Consider the following 12,434-nt stretch of genomic DNA (forward strand, 5'->3'; position numbering starts at 1 on the left):
ACATCCACACCACAACGTTCTTTTACCTCATATACCTCTCCACTCCATCCCTCCACCTCATCCTCAGTCTACCCCTCCCTCCACCTCGCCTACATACACCCTCTTAGTCAGTCTTTCATTCTCCATTCTCTTCACATGTCCAAACCACCTCAGTGTATTTCTCCTAATCTTCTCAACCACATCCACATCCACCCCACAACGTTCTTTTACCTCATATACCTCTCCACTCCATCCCTCCACCTCATCCTCGGTCTACCCCTCCCTCTTCCTCCCTCCACCTCACCTACATACACCCTCTTAGTCAGTCTTTCATTCTCCATTCTCTCCACATGTCCAAACCACCTCAGTGTATTTCTCCTAATCTTCTCAACCACATCCACATCCACCCCACAACGTTCTTTTACCTCATATACCTCTCCACTCCATCCCTCCACCTCATCCTCGGTCTACCCCTCCCTCTCCCTGCCTCCACCTCACCTACATACACCCTCTTAGTCAGTCTTTCATTCTCCATTCTCTTCACATGTCCAAACCACCTCAGTGTATTTCTCCTAATCTTCTCAACCACATAATATCCTATGCTGACATAATATCTCCTGGGAAATTCTCTTCTATCTATCTATCTATTGCCAGACGCCTCAATCCCGTTCGGGGTGGCCACAAACAAATCGCCTCCACGGCGCTCTTTCCCCCGCCATTTCACTGCCCCGCTCCCAACTCACACCCCCCTCTCTCATGTACCTCTCCACCCCATCCCTCCATCTCATCCTCGGCCTCCCCCTCCCTGTTCTCAGTCGGTAGAAAAGTTAACAGAATGAAAGGGTGAAGGGCAACGTGAAGAAACGTCTTGATGCCTGAATTATTAAAACACATTTGTATTGCAAATTGGCAGAAAAATAAAGGAACAATTTACTGGCCATAGCAGTGTATAGATTATTTTTATCCAGAGAGACAGGGCAGTGAAATGGCGGGGGACAGGGTAACTTGGAGGCGATTTGTTTGTGGCCACCCCGAACAGGATTGAGGCGTCTGGCAATAGATAGATAGATAGACAGTCGCTATGGGTTCCGCACAGCTTAACCCTGTGTTCTTCCTTACACAGGCAATTCTTATTAAAATGATTTGCGTATAAGATATATATCCCTTGAAAATATCAGTTTTATATTACTAGACGATGTTTTTGCTTTTAAAAACTAACTTCAGCTATTTACTTAATCACTGTCAAGGCTATTTACTTAATCAGTGTCAAGTGTTATGAGGAAGACAGTGAGGTGGTTTGGCCATGTGGAGAGGATGGAGGGTGAAAGACTGACGAAGAGAGTGTATGTGAGTGAGGTGGAGGGGGGGAGAGGGAGGGGGAGGCCGAGGATGAGATGGAGGGATGGGGTGGAGAGGTACATGAGAGAGGGGGGTGTGAGTTGGGAGCAGGGCAGTGAGATGGCGGGGGACAGAGCGACTTGGAGGCGATTTGTTTGTGGCCACCCCAAACGGGATTGAGGCGTCTGGCAATAGACAGATGGATAGAAGTACAGTATAAAAGAAACGTGCTCATAATTATATAGTACATAACAGTACACGTAATCATGATTGTAATATTACTTCTTATGTAATCGTCATCATATTCAATTACTCTCACTTTTGCTGTAACCATAATCGTAATCTGAAGTTTGCAGAGTAATCATAACTGATTACAATACCCCTGTAATTGCCCCATGCCTGCCAGCGTAGTAAAAATCCCGGGTCACAGCAACAAAAATACTGTATAAGAAAAGAAGGGTTACCTCAAAAATGGCTGCTCCTCTTCCACTATTTCTCTCTCAACCCCTACATGCCGGGTGACACGAATAGCCATCAGGATTTTAAGCACGGAGCAATGCCAGTTCACGTGTATTAGCCGCAAGCGTGTTCCCACCACCCTTTGAGTTTTAACTTATCCTTACTCATCGACGGAACCACCTGGAAGAATGGGCATACTTCTATTTGAAAGAGGAAGAGTTGGCGAATCTTACATATCTTTAATTTTCTCTCCAGCTGTTATAGTTTGGTAGATATTTGGGTTTGAAGGAAGGGTATTTTTTTTCCGAAATCCTGAAATCCTTACTCATCGACAGGACCACCTGGAGACGTGAGGATACTTCCATTTGATACAGGAAGAGTTGGTGAGCTTTATGTCTTTAATTTTTCTCCAGCTGTTATAGTCTGGCAGATATTAGCGTTTGAAGTAAGGGTATTTTTTAGATATCCCCTGCTGGGAGGATACATATTTATATATGACTAGCTATAAAAATGAATATATATACTGTAAATGCTATATAAAATAAGGTTCAATACTTATATTACCCGAGGATGATGCAAATATTACCTGATATAATCTTAACACCTGCCTTTACCTCCATGTCACCCTCTCTCACCTTCCACATATAAACACAAATTAAAACCATCATTATTATTTATTATTACACTTCATCTACCATTTACCATACTCAAAAATTGCACAAGGTAATAATAAAGATCTATGATGGATATTTACCTTAGTGGGAGTTGAAATAAATACGTGAGAAGTAAATGAATATCGTTTTCTACGCTTGTTACCTATCCACCGCGTCACCTTTGCGCTAAAATCATTCATTATTATTTATTACTACACTTTATCCTCCATTTATCATACTCAAAAATTGCACAAGGTATTAATAAAGATCTGTGATGGATATTTACCTTAGTGGGAGTTGAAATAAATACGTAAGAATTGAATATCGTTTTCTACGCCTGCTTCTCCCTGGCCATACCGTCACCTTTTCCTCCAATAAAATCCTTCGTAATTATTTACTACTACACTTTATCCTCCATTTATCATACTCAAAAATTGCCCAAGGTAATAATAAAGATCTGTGATGGCTATTTACCTTACCTGGAGTCAAAATAAAGACGTAGAAAGTGACTATCGTTTTCTACACCTGCTTTTACCTGCAAATGGCGTCCCTCTCCAAACCAACCGCGTCCACTTAACATCACCATTATTACTACAAACTACACTTCAGCCTTTATTTCTCCTGCTCAAAAATTTCACAAAGTACTAATAAAAAACTGGAATGGCCGCTTACCTTACTGGGCGTCAAAATAAAGGCCTCACACGTGAAATATTAGACCAATTCCTTCCTGCCTTCACCAATGTCTCCCATAATGCATCACAGGCTCACACAGGGTCCCTCACTCTAAAAACGTTTTGCATTTACCTTAGATTTTTGTGAAGAAAAATGATTTATATTATATTATGACTATTATCATTATTTTCATTGTATTTAAGTCTACTCTAGATGACGGGTTTTTAATACACTGAAGCCCCAGTAGGAATTTATATTTCCCTAGAGTTTTTGCGGATAAAAATATTTATATTATGTTGCAACTGCCAGCATTGCATTAAAACTTCTTAAACCTATGTTGTTTATGTAGTTTTTTTGTAATATAGGGCTTGCAAAGAAAAATAAATAATTCAAAGCTTTTTTCTCAAGTAACTAGCCATTCATCCATCACCCAGGCTCTTTTTGTCCCTTCAGGAGCGTAGGGCCCCGGGGCTAGACACTTCGGAGGTGACACTTGAGTGACCATCCTCACTCTTCCCTGAGTGGCATTATGTCAGTCATAAACCTCAACCAACCCTCTGATACAAACCCTTCCAGGCTCCATCCTAAGCCCAGTGCACGACCAGGTGCCATTTGGCTATATGGTTACCACCCAGCGTATTATTGGTTTAATGGGGTCTATCTATCTATACACTCCCAGGCACTTCAATATCATAAGGGGTGGTCACAAACAAATCACCTCCATGTCACCCTGTCCCCTGCTATTTCGCTGCCCTCCCTCTAGCTCACACCCCCCTCTCTCATGTACAAGTACCTCTCCACTCCATCCCTCCATCTCATCCTCAGTCTACCCCTCCCTCCACTTCACTCACATACTCATCAGTCTCTCTCTTCATCCTCTCCACTCCATCCATCTCATCCTCAGTCTACACCTCACTCACACTCTCCTAGTTAGTCTCTCTATAAATAAGGAAAATAATAAACCATTTAATAATATCTATTTATTTTTAATCGTTTAAATAACCACACTATAGTTCCTTATATACTGTCATATTTACATACAATTATTATTATACAATTCTTTATATATATATATTTCTCTTTATAGGGGGGAGAGAGAGAGAGAGAGAGAGAGAGAGAGAGAATTACATATAGACAGAATTAACGAGAGAGAGCAAGAATTAAAGATAGAGAGAGAGAGAGAGAGAAAGAGAGAGAGAGAGAGAATTACATATAGACAGAATTAACGAGAGAGCAAGAATTAAAGATAGAGAGAGAGAGAGAGAGAGAGAGAGAAAGAGAGAGAGAGAGAGAATTACATATAGACAGAATTAACGAGAGAGAGAGCAAGAATTAAAGATAGATAGAGGGAGGGAGGGAGGGAGGGAGGGAGGGAGAGAGAGAGAGAGAGAGAGAGAGAGAGAGAGAGAGAGAGAGAGAATTACATATAGACAGAATTAACGAGAGAGAGCAAGAATTAAAGATAGAGAAAGAGAGAGAGAGAGAGAATTACATATAGACAGAATTAACGAGAGAGAGAGCAAGAATTAAAGATAGATAGAGGGAGGGAGGGAGAGAGAGAGAGAGAGAGAGAGAGAATTAAAGACAGACAGAGCAAATTAACGACAAAGAGAGAGAATTAAAGACAGTTTGAGAGAGAGAGAGAGAGAATTAAAGACAGTTTGAGAGAGAGAGAGAGAGAATTAAAGACAGTTTGAGAGAGAGAGAGAGAGCAACATTTTCAAATATTAGCAAAAATATCAATCATGGAAGCAGGAATTATCTCCATTAAGAATTATATTGAAAAAAAAATCCAAATTCCTTTAATATATTCAAAAATTTAAATTCTGGTGAACATAGGAAGCTGTCTGGCACTTCTTCGTGACTAGTAACCAAGGAGACTCATTCCTACCTCATAACAAAGATCCTTAACCCCTTTCAGTTCAATTATTTTTTACTAGTAACCAAGGAGACTCATTCCTACCTCATAACAAAGATCCCTAACCCCTTTCAGTTCAATTATTTTTTACTAGTAACCAAGGAGACTCACTGCTATCCATAACCCCTTTCAGTTCAGTTGATGGCCAAGTGTAGTCAGATTGGAGGGTGGATTTGACTAGTAACCAAGGAGACTCATTCCTATTTTATATCTGTAGGCATTTAGACTGGAGGGTTAATCTGAATAGTAACCAAGGAGACTCATTCCTATTTTATATCTGTAGGCATTTAGACTGGAGGGTTAATCTAAATAGTAACCAAGGAGACTCATTCCTATTTTATATCTGTAGTGCATTTAGACTGGAGGGTTAATCTGAATAGTAACCAAGGAGACTCATTCCTATTTAACATCTGTAGTGCATTTAGACTGGAGGGTTAATCTGAATAGTAACCAAGGAGACTCATTCCTATTTTATATCTGTAGTGCATTTAGACTGGAGGGTTAATCTGAATAGTAACCAAGGAGACTCATTCCTATTTTATATCTGTAGTGCATTTAGACTGGAGGGTTAATCTGAATAGTAACCAAGGAGACTCATTCCTATTTTATATCTGTAGTGCATTTAGACTGGAGGGTTAATCTGAATAGTAACCAAGGAGACTCATCCCCAAAAAACACTCCCTGGATTCTTAAATGGTCTATCAGCCTGTCTCATCATCGGTCTACCCCTCCTGTAACTCATTTCTCTTACGACAATTCTGCTCCGCTTACGAAGATTTGCCAAACAGCTCCTACGCTTGATATAGTGCGTTTATTTCCACTTGGCAAGATTTTGAACGTACAGTCAGATTGCAGGATGATTTTGACTAGTAACCAAGGAGACTCAGAAGCAGAATTTCACACAGCCAAGCGTAAACAAACGTACTATGGAAATTAGCCATATATTTAAAACTGAGTGCATAAATATAGAGGTTTAAATTAGCCCGCATGCCACAAAACATTACTGTCAGCATTCATGTGGAGAGGATGGAGGGTGAGTGACTGACAAGGAGAGTGTATGTGAGGGGAAGGCCGAGGATGAGATGGAGGGATGGAGAGTGAGAGACTGACAAGGAGAGTATATGTGAGTGAGGTGGAGGGGGAGGCCAAGGATGAGATGGAGGGATGGAGTGGAGAGGATGGAGAGTTAGAGACTGACAAGGAGTGTATGTGAGTGAGGTGGAGGGGTGGAGAGGGAGGGGGAGACTGAGGATGAGATGGAGGGATGGAGAGGAGAGGATAGAGAATGAGAGACTGACAAGGAGAGTGTATGTGAGCGAGGGAGGGGGAGGCCAAGGATGAGATGGAGGGATGGAGTGGAGAGGTATATGAGAGAGGGGGGTGCGAGCTGGGGGGAGGGCAGTGAAACGGCAGGGGACAGGGCAAAATGGAGGTGATTTGTTTGTGGCCACCCCTTATGGGATTAAGGCATCTGGCAATAGATAGAGAGTAGTGGTGGTAATAGTAGTAGTAGTAATGGGACAAATAAATCACTGACAGACAGACATCAAGGCCACCTCCACACTTTCACACACTCAGTTTTAATTATATATAATAAAAAATGCATTTAAAAATAATTTGGAATATTTTAAATTGATTTGGTCATCATATTAATGTGTGTGTGTGTGTGTGTGTGTGTGTGTGTGTGTGTGTGTGTGTGTAATGTTTATGTATGTGTGTGTACTGTACACATGTAGGTATGTATGTATGTAAGTGGAAAATAGGTATTGAATGTGTATGTACTGTTTACACACACATGTATGTATGCATGTAAAAAAATGTGTATGGAATGTGTGTATGTATGTACTGTACACATGTATGTATGCACGTAAGGAATACATGTACGCCTATAAATGTACACCTTCATTATGTAAACCTCTATAAAAAGTTCAATTTCAAAATTATTTAAAATTGAAATTATAACGGCTCTTTTCACCTTAACTGGACCCAAAAATTCTCATCGTTTTTCAAAATTCAAAATCTATCAGTCTATCTATTGCCAGACGCCTTAATCCTGTATGGGGTGGCCACAAACAAATCACCTCCATGTCACCCTGTCCCCTGCCATTTCACTGCCCTGCTCCCAGCTCACACCCCCTCTCTCATATACCTCTCCACCCCATCCCTCCATCTCATCCTTGGCCTCCCCCTCCCTCTCCCCCCTCCACCTCACTCACATACACTCTCCTCGTCAGTCTCTCACTCTCCATCCCCCCAGCTCACACCCCCCTCTCTCATATACCTCTCCACTCCATCCCTCCATCTCATCCTTGGCCTCCCCCTCCCTCTCCCCCCTTCCACTTCACTTACATACACTCTCCTCATCAGTCTCTCACTCTCCATCCTCTCCACTCCATCCCTCCATCTCATCCTTGGCCTCCCCCTCCCTCTCCCCCCTTCCACCTCACTCACATACACTCTCCTCATCAGTCTCTCACTCTCCATCCCTCCATCTCATCCTCGGCCTCCCTCTCCCTCAAAATACTGGTTCCAAAAAATGATATATTGCCTCTACACCTTTCCAAAGATGATAATTTTGGGCCAAGTTGAAGTGAAAAGAGTATGGATTTCTTTCCCTCAGAGTAAAAGCTTAATAATACATATACAACTGATTTTGGTTAAGTAGTGGTAGTTGTGGTAGGTCCTGGTTGATGTGGTAGATCCTGGTAGTTGTGGTAGACCTTGGTAGTTGCGGTAGTTGTCAATACTAGTAGTTGTGGTAGGTCCTGGTAGTTGTGGTAGGTCCTGGTAGATGTGGTAGGTCCTGGTGGCTGTGGTAGATATTGGTAGTTGCGGTAGTTGTCAATACTAGTAGTTGTGGTAGGTCCTGGTGGTTGTGGTAGGTCCTGGTGGTTGTGGTAGGTCCTGGTAGATGTGGTAGATCTTGGTGGTTGTGGTAGATGTCAATACTAGTAGTTGTGGTAGGTCCTGGTAGTTGTGGTAGGTCTTGGTAGATGTGGTAGATCTTGGTGGTTGTAGTGGGTCCTGGTAGATGTGGTAGAGCTTGGTAGTTGTGGTAGTTGTCAATACTAGTAGTTGTGGTAGGTCCTGGTAGATGTTACAGATCTTGGTAGTTGTGGTAGTTGTCAATATTGGAAGCTGTGGTAGATCATGGTAGCTGTGGTAGGTGTGGTGGATCACTGTGGCTGTGGTGGGATGGTCTTGGCCATGCTGTGGTGGGGAGGGATGGTATGGCAGTAGTAGACCTTGACAGCTGTGACAGATGCGGTAGATCCTGGTAGTTGTGGTAGATCCTGGTAGGTGTGGTAGGTGTGGTGGATCACTGTGGCTGTGGTGGGATGGTCTTAGCCAGGTTGTGTCGTAGCCTCACACCATCAATAACGTCTAATAAATTCTTCGAGTCCATCGCCAACACGTGTGCTGCTGCTAACAGCTGCCTGGGGATTATTATTATTATTATTATTATTATTATTAGCATTATTATTATTATTATTATTATTATTATTAGCATTATTATTATTATTATTATTAATATTATTATTATTATTATTATTATTAGCATTATTATTATTATTATTATTAGCATTATTATTATTCTTATTCTTATTATTATTATTATTATTATTATTAGCATTATTATTATTATTATTATTAGCATTATTATTATTATTATTATTATTATTAGCATTATTATTATTATTATTATTGTTATTATTATTATTATTATTATTATTATTATAATTATTATTATTATTATTATTAGAATTATTATTATTATTATTATAATATTATTATTAGCATTATTATTATTATTATTATTAGCATTATTATTATTATTATTATTATTAGCATTATTATTATTATTATTATTATTATTATTATTATTATTAGCATTATTATTATTATTATTATTATTATTATTATTAGCATTATTATTATTATTATTATTATTATTATTATTATTAGCATTATTATTATTATTATTATTATTATTATTATTAGCATTATTATTCTTATTCTTATTATTATTATTATTATTTTTTTTTATATTATTATTACTACAACTACTACTACTATTGTAAGCATTACAACTACTCGTAATAGTACTACTAACATCATAATCATCTTTAGTTATTATTATTATTATTATTATTATTATTATTATTATTATCATTATTATTACTATTACTACCACAATCAGCACCACTACTACTATCATCATCATTACTGTCATTTATTAGTGATACTATTCATAATATTTTGTCATTATTATCACCACTACCACTACTACTACTACTACTACTACTACCATCATCAACATCATTTATTACTATCATTAACATATTTTTATTATTACAACTACTACTACCACACAACTACCACTCACTTGCGGTACTCCTGGTCCAGTGTGGTAGACTGGTACTTCTGAGCAAGTTTGTACGCTTGAACCAAATCCGTCATGTCCTTTGAGAGCACCTTGTGAGCTAGCTCTATCTGTGGTGAGAGAGAGGGAGGGAGAATGAGAGAGAAAGAGGGATGGAGAGAGATACTGTACATAGAGAGAGAGAGAGAGAGAGAGAGAGAGTTATACATATATACAGACAGGAAGATAGAGATACTAATAGAGAGAAAGAACCTTGTGAGCTAGTTTTATCTGTGGAGAGAGAAGAAAGGGAGAATTAGAGAGAGAGGGTGAGACAGAGAGACAGATATTGTACATAGAGAGAGAGAGAGAGAGAGAGTGCACAGTATTACGATGAGGTGAGGCTAAAGGTGTGTCTGCCTGCCTGAAGATTAGGGCGAAGTGTGTAACGGAAATGATAGAATACCAAGTTGTGAGCTTAAAAGGAGACAGTGAATTAGGCAATCAAAAATACTTAGATTACTTTACTTAACACTAACTCAAAGCTACAGGAACACAATCAAACAGGTTCAAACAGGATTGTCAAACTAAACCTTGCAGAAATTATCCACTGGTGTTGTAATAAAGGCCAGGCATAAACGCAGCAGGTGGTAGAGGCTGGAGTAGGTGGTGGCTCCAGCTGGTACGACTGGGTGTGGGTGTTGAGGGTCAGGAAGTGTCAGTAGCAGGGCACGTCCACCTGACCCTTGTGACCCATGATGGCAGGGCAAGATGGGGTGCCCTCCACTGCCAGAGGAGGGAAGGACTCAATGACCTCTTCCTCAGCCAAGAAGTCGGTCAACACTGTCTCAGTCATGGAGGCGGAGTCAGTCCCCAGCGGTGGATGATGCTGTGGTCTTTGCCTTGTCCACTTCTGGTGCCGGATCAGTGACCAGAGTTGCAGTCTGCCTGTTAAGGGAAGCCTCCAGCTGCAGCTTCTTCTGTGGTGTTGTGCAGGGGATGGCAGACTGCGGCAGCCGAGCCCAACGTCTCCCTCGACATGAGGCAGAATCTACAATGCTGGCAAAGCACCTGGGGCTAACAAGGTGAGGCGGCCCATTCTCCTCAAAGATCTTGGGGAGGAGGACACGCTGAAGCTCCCTTATTACCCCCACACAAAGCCTTTGCTGTCACAATGCACATCTCCACGACGGTGTTTATTTCCCCAGGACTCAAAGGATGCCTGGCCAGGTGTCCCTGGGCCGTGAGATGTTGCCGTGCATGGCCAGAACCCTGCACGGCCACACCTCCCGGCCCAGTAACATCCCCAGCCTCAGGGCCCTTAGGGGTCCCAAAGAGACTAAACCCCTTCATCTCTCAATCCCCAAGGGAGTGTTGGAGGTGCCGTGGGTTTGGTTTTATGACGGCCTGGTGGTGCACAAAAACATCAACACCAGCATCCCGGCGTTGGTGAAGCCATCCCCCGCCCTGGCATTACACCACACCACAATACCTCTGATCTTCTGGGCCGCTGGAGACCACCCCCTCAATGGGTCACAGGCAGTAGCAGAAATGTTGACCATGGCAGTCAGTCATAGATTCTCCCTCTCTCTCCTCCTCAACTAGTGACAGTCCCAGTCTGGCTTATATACACAAACTCAAGGCCACAAGTAGGGTAACTCAGGGAAGGAAAGAAGGGCAGAACAATCTCAAAGTGGAGAGAATAATATGAGTGGGGTGGACGGCCTTCCTTCACAAACACCTAAATTTTTGCACTCTTCGTTCCACTCTCCATTCCACTTCTCCACTCTCCATTCCACTTTTCCTTACACACCCTGTCCACTAGGCCCTGTAGGTGTGTGGGAAAACTTACACTTTATCTATCTCGTAAGAGGTGGACACAAACAAATCACCTCCATGTCACCCTGTCCCCCACCACTTCACTGCCATGCTCCCAACTCACACCCCCCTCTCTCATATACCTCTCCACTCCATCCCTCCATCTCATCCTTGGCCTCCCCCTCCCTCTTCATTCTGGTACTCTCACTGGCGAACACCCTCAGCCAGTGCACACTCATGGCCAGGTGAGGGTGTATCTTGGCCACCAGGTACTGAATTATTGGTGAAAACTGCCTGGAAAAAGCACATCATAGTCTGGGGTGGAGGCAACAGCTGGCCACACTGCACAGCTGCCGTTACTGCATCAAGGCCAGGCACAGACAGCCCCAGTCCTGCCCCTCCTCCCACACAAAGGCAGCCACTGTCCCAATGCCTGGCAGCCTTGGCCATGATTTCTGGCCACCATGTCTTTTCACACCACGTGCAGCAGATCTCTGGCCACGTGCACACCCACGAGAGCAGCCACATGCAGGGGGGGAGGTGCTGGTGGCCCAGTCACACCATGTAAGGCCAGAGTGGACATTTCCACAGGTGGAAGACCACACTGGGGAGATAATGGCTGGGCCACAGGTGAAGGGCCAGGCTGGGGAGATAATGTCCTCCAGGTGCCAGGTTGTGGTGGCCAGTGATGTTGTGGGGAGTGACTGTGGTGATCTGGCCATGAGAGTGGTGGTGGGGCAGCCATGGCAGTTGTGCAGATGACACTCACCATCTCTCTCACTCTGCCCATGACCAGGGTGGTGCAACTCCTCCTCTGACATGAACTCGTCACTCATGCAGCAGCTGTAGTGGCTTGTCAGGCGTTGCAGGGTGGGTTGGGGATGGACGGCGTGATATCTGACCTTCTATGTGGCAGCTTCCCCCACCTTCAGAGACAGTCTTGCCACTCATGCTCAGGCAGGACACAGTGTCCTCCACGGCACCACCTATGGCACTGTCACTAAGCCCTTGTCCTGCCTTAATTAACTTGTACCTTTTCTTAAAACTACTCTTAACTACTGCATCACCCTTAACGACCCTACGACCTCAAACGACCCACCCCTCTGTCATACGAGGCACCAGATCATCCCTTAATCTACCTCTAATCACCTTAATTAACTTGTAACTTGTCTTAAAACTACTCTTAACTACTGTATCACCCTTAACGACCCAACGACCTCCAACGACCCACCTC

General features: G+C 42.5%; 1 protein-coding gene across 1 annotated transcript in view; it reads right to left on the reverse strand.

The window, feature by feature from the left end:
• Positions 1-8,295: 8,295 nt before the first annotated feature.
• Fak (protein tyrosine kinase 2 Fak) overlaps positions 8,296-12,434 on the reverse strand; it is a 55,309-nt gene continuing 51,170 nt past the window's right edge. The window contains exons 19-20 of the mRNA XM_080280320.1: positions 9,407-9,509; positions 8,296-8,456 (exon numbers count right to left, since the gene is read on the reverse strand). Coding sequence (XP_080136446.1) covers positions 8,339-8,456; positions 9,407-9,509 — 221 coding nt within the window. The 3' untranslated portion in view covers positions 8,296-8,338. The remainder of the gene's footprint in view (positions 8,457-9,406; positions 9,510-12,434) is intronic.

Source organism: Coenobita brevimanus, chromosome 10, assembly GCF_032717465.1.
Source record: "Coenobita brevimanus isolate Jiangsu-jjx chromosome 10, ASM3271746v2, whole genome shotgun sequence".
NCBI lineage: Eukaryota > Metazoa > Arthropoda > Malacostraca > Decapoda > Coenobitidae > Coenobita > Coenobita brevimanus.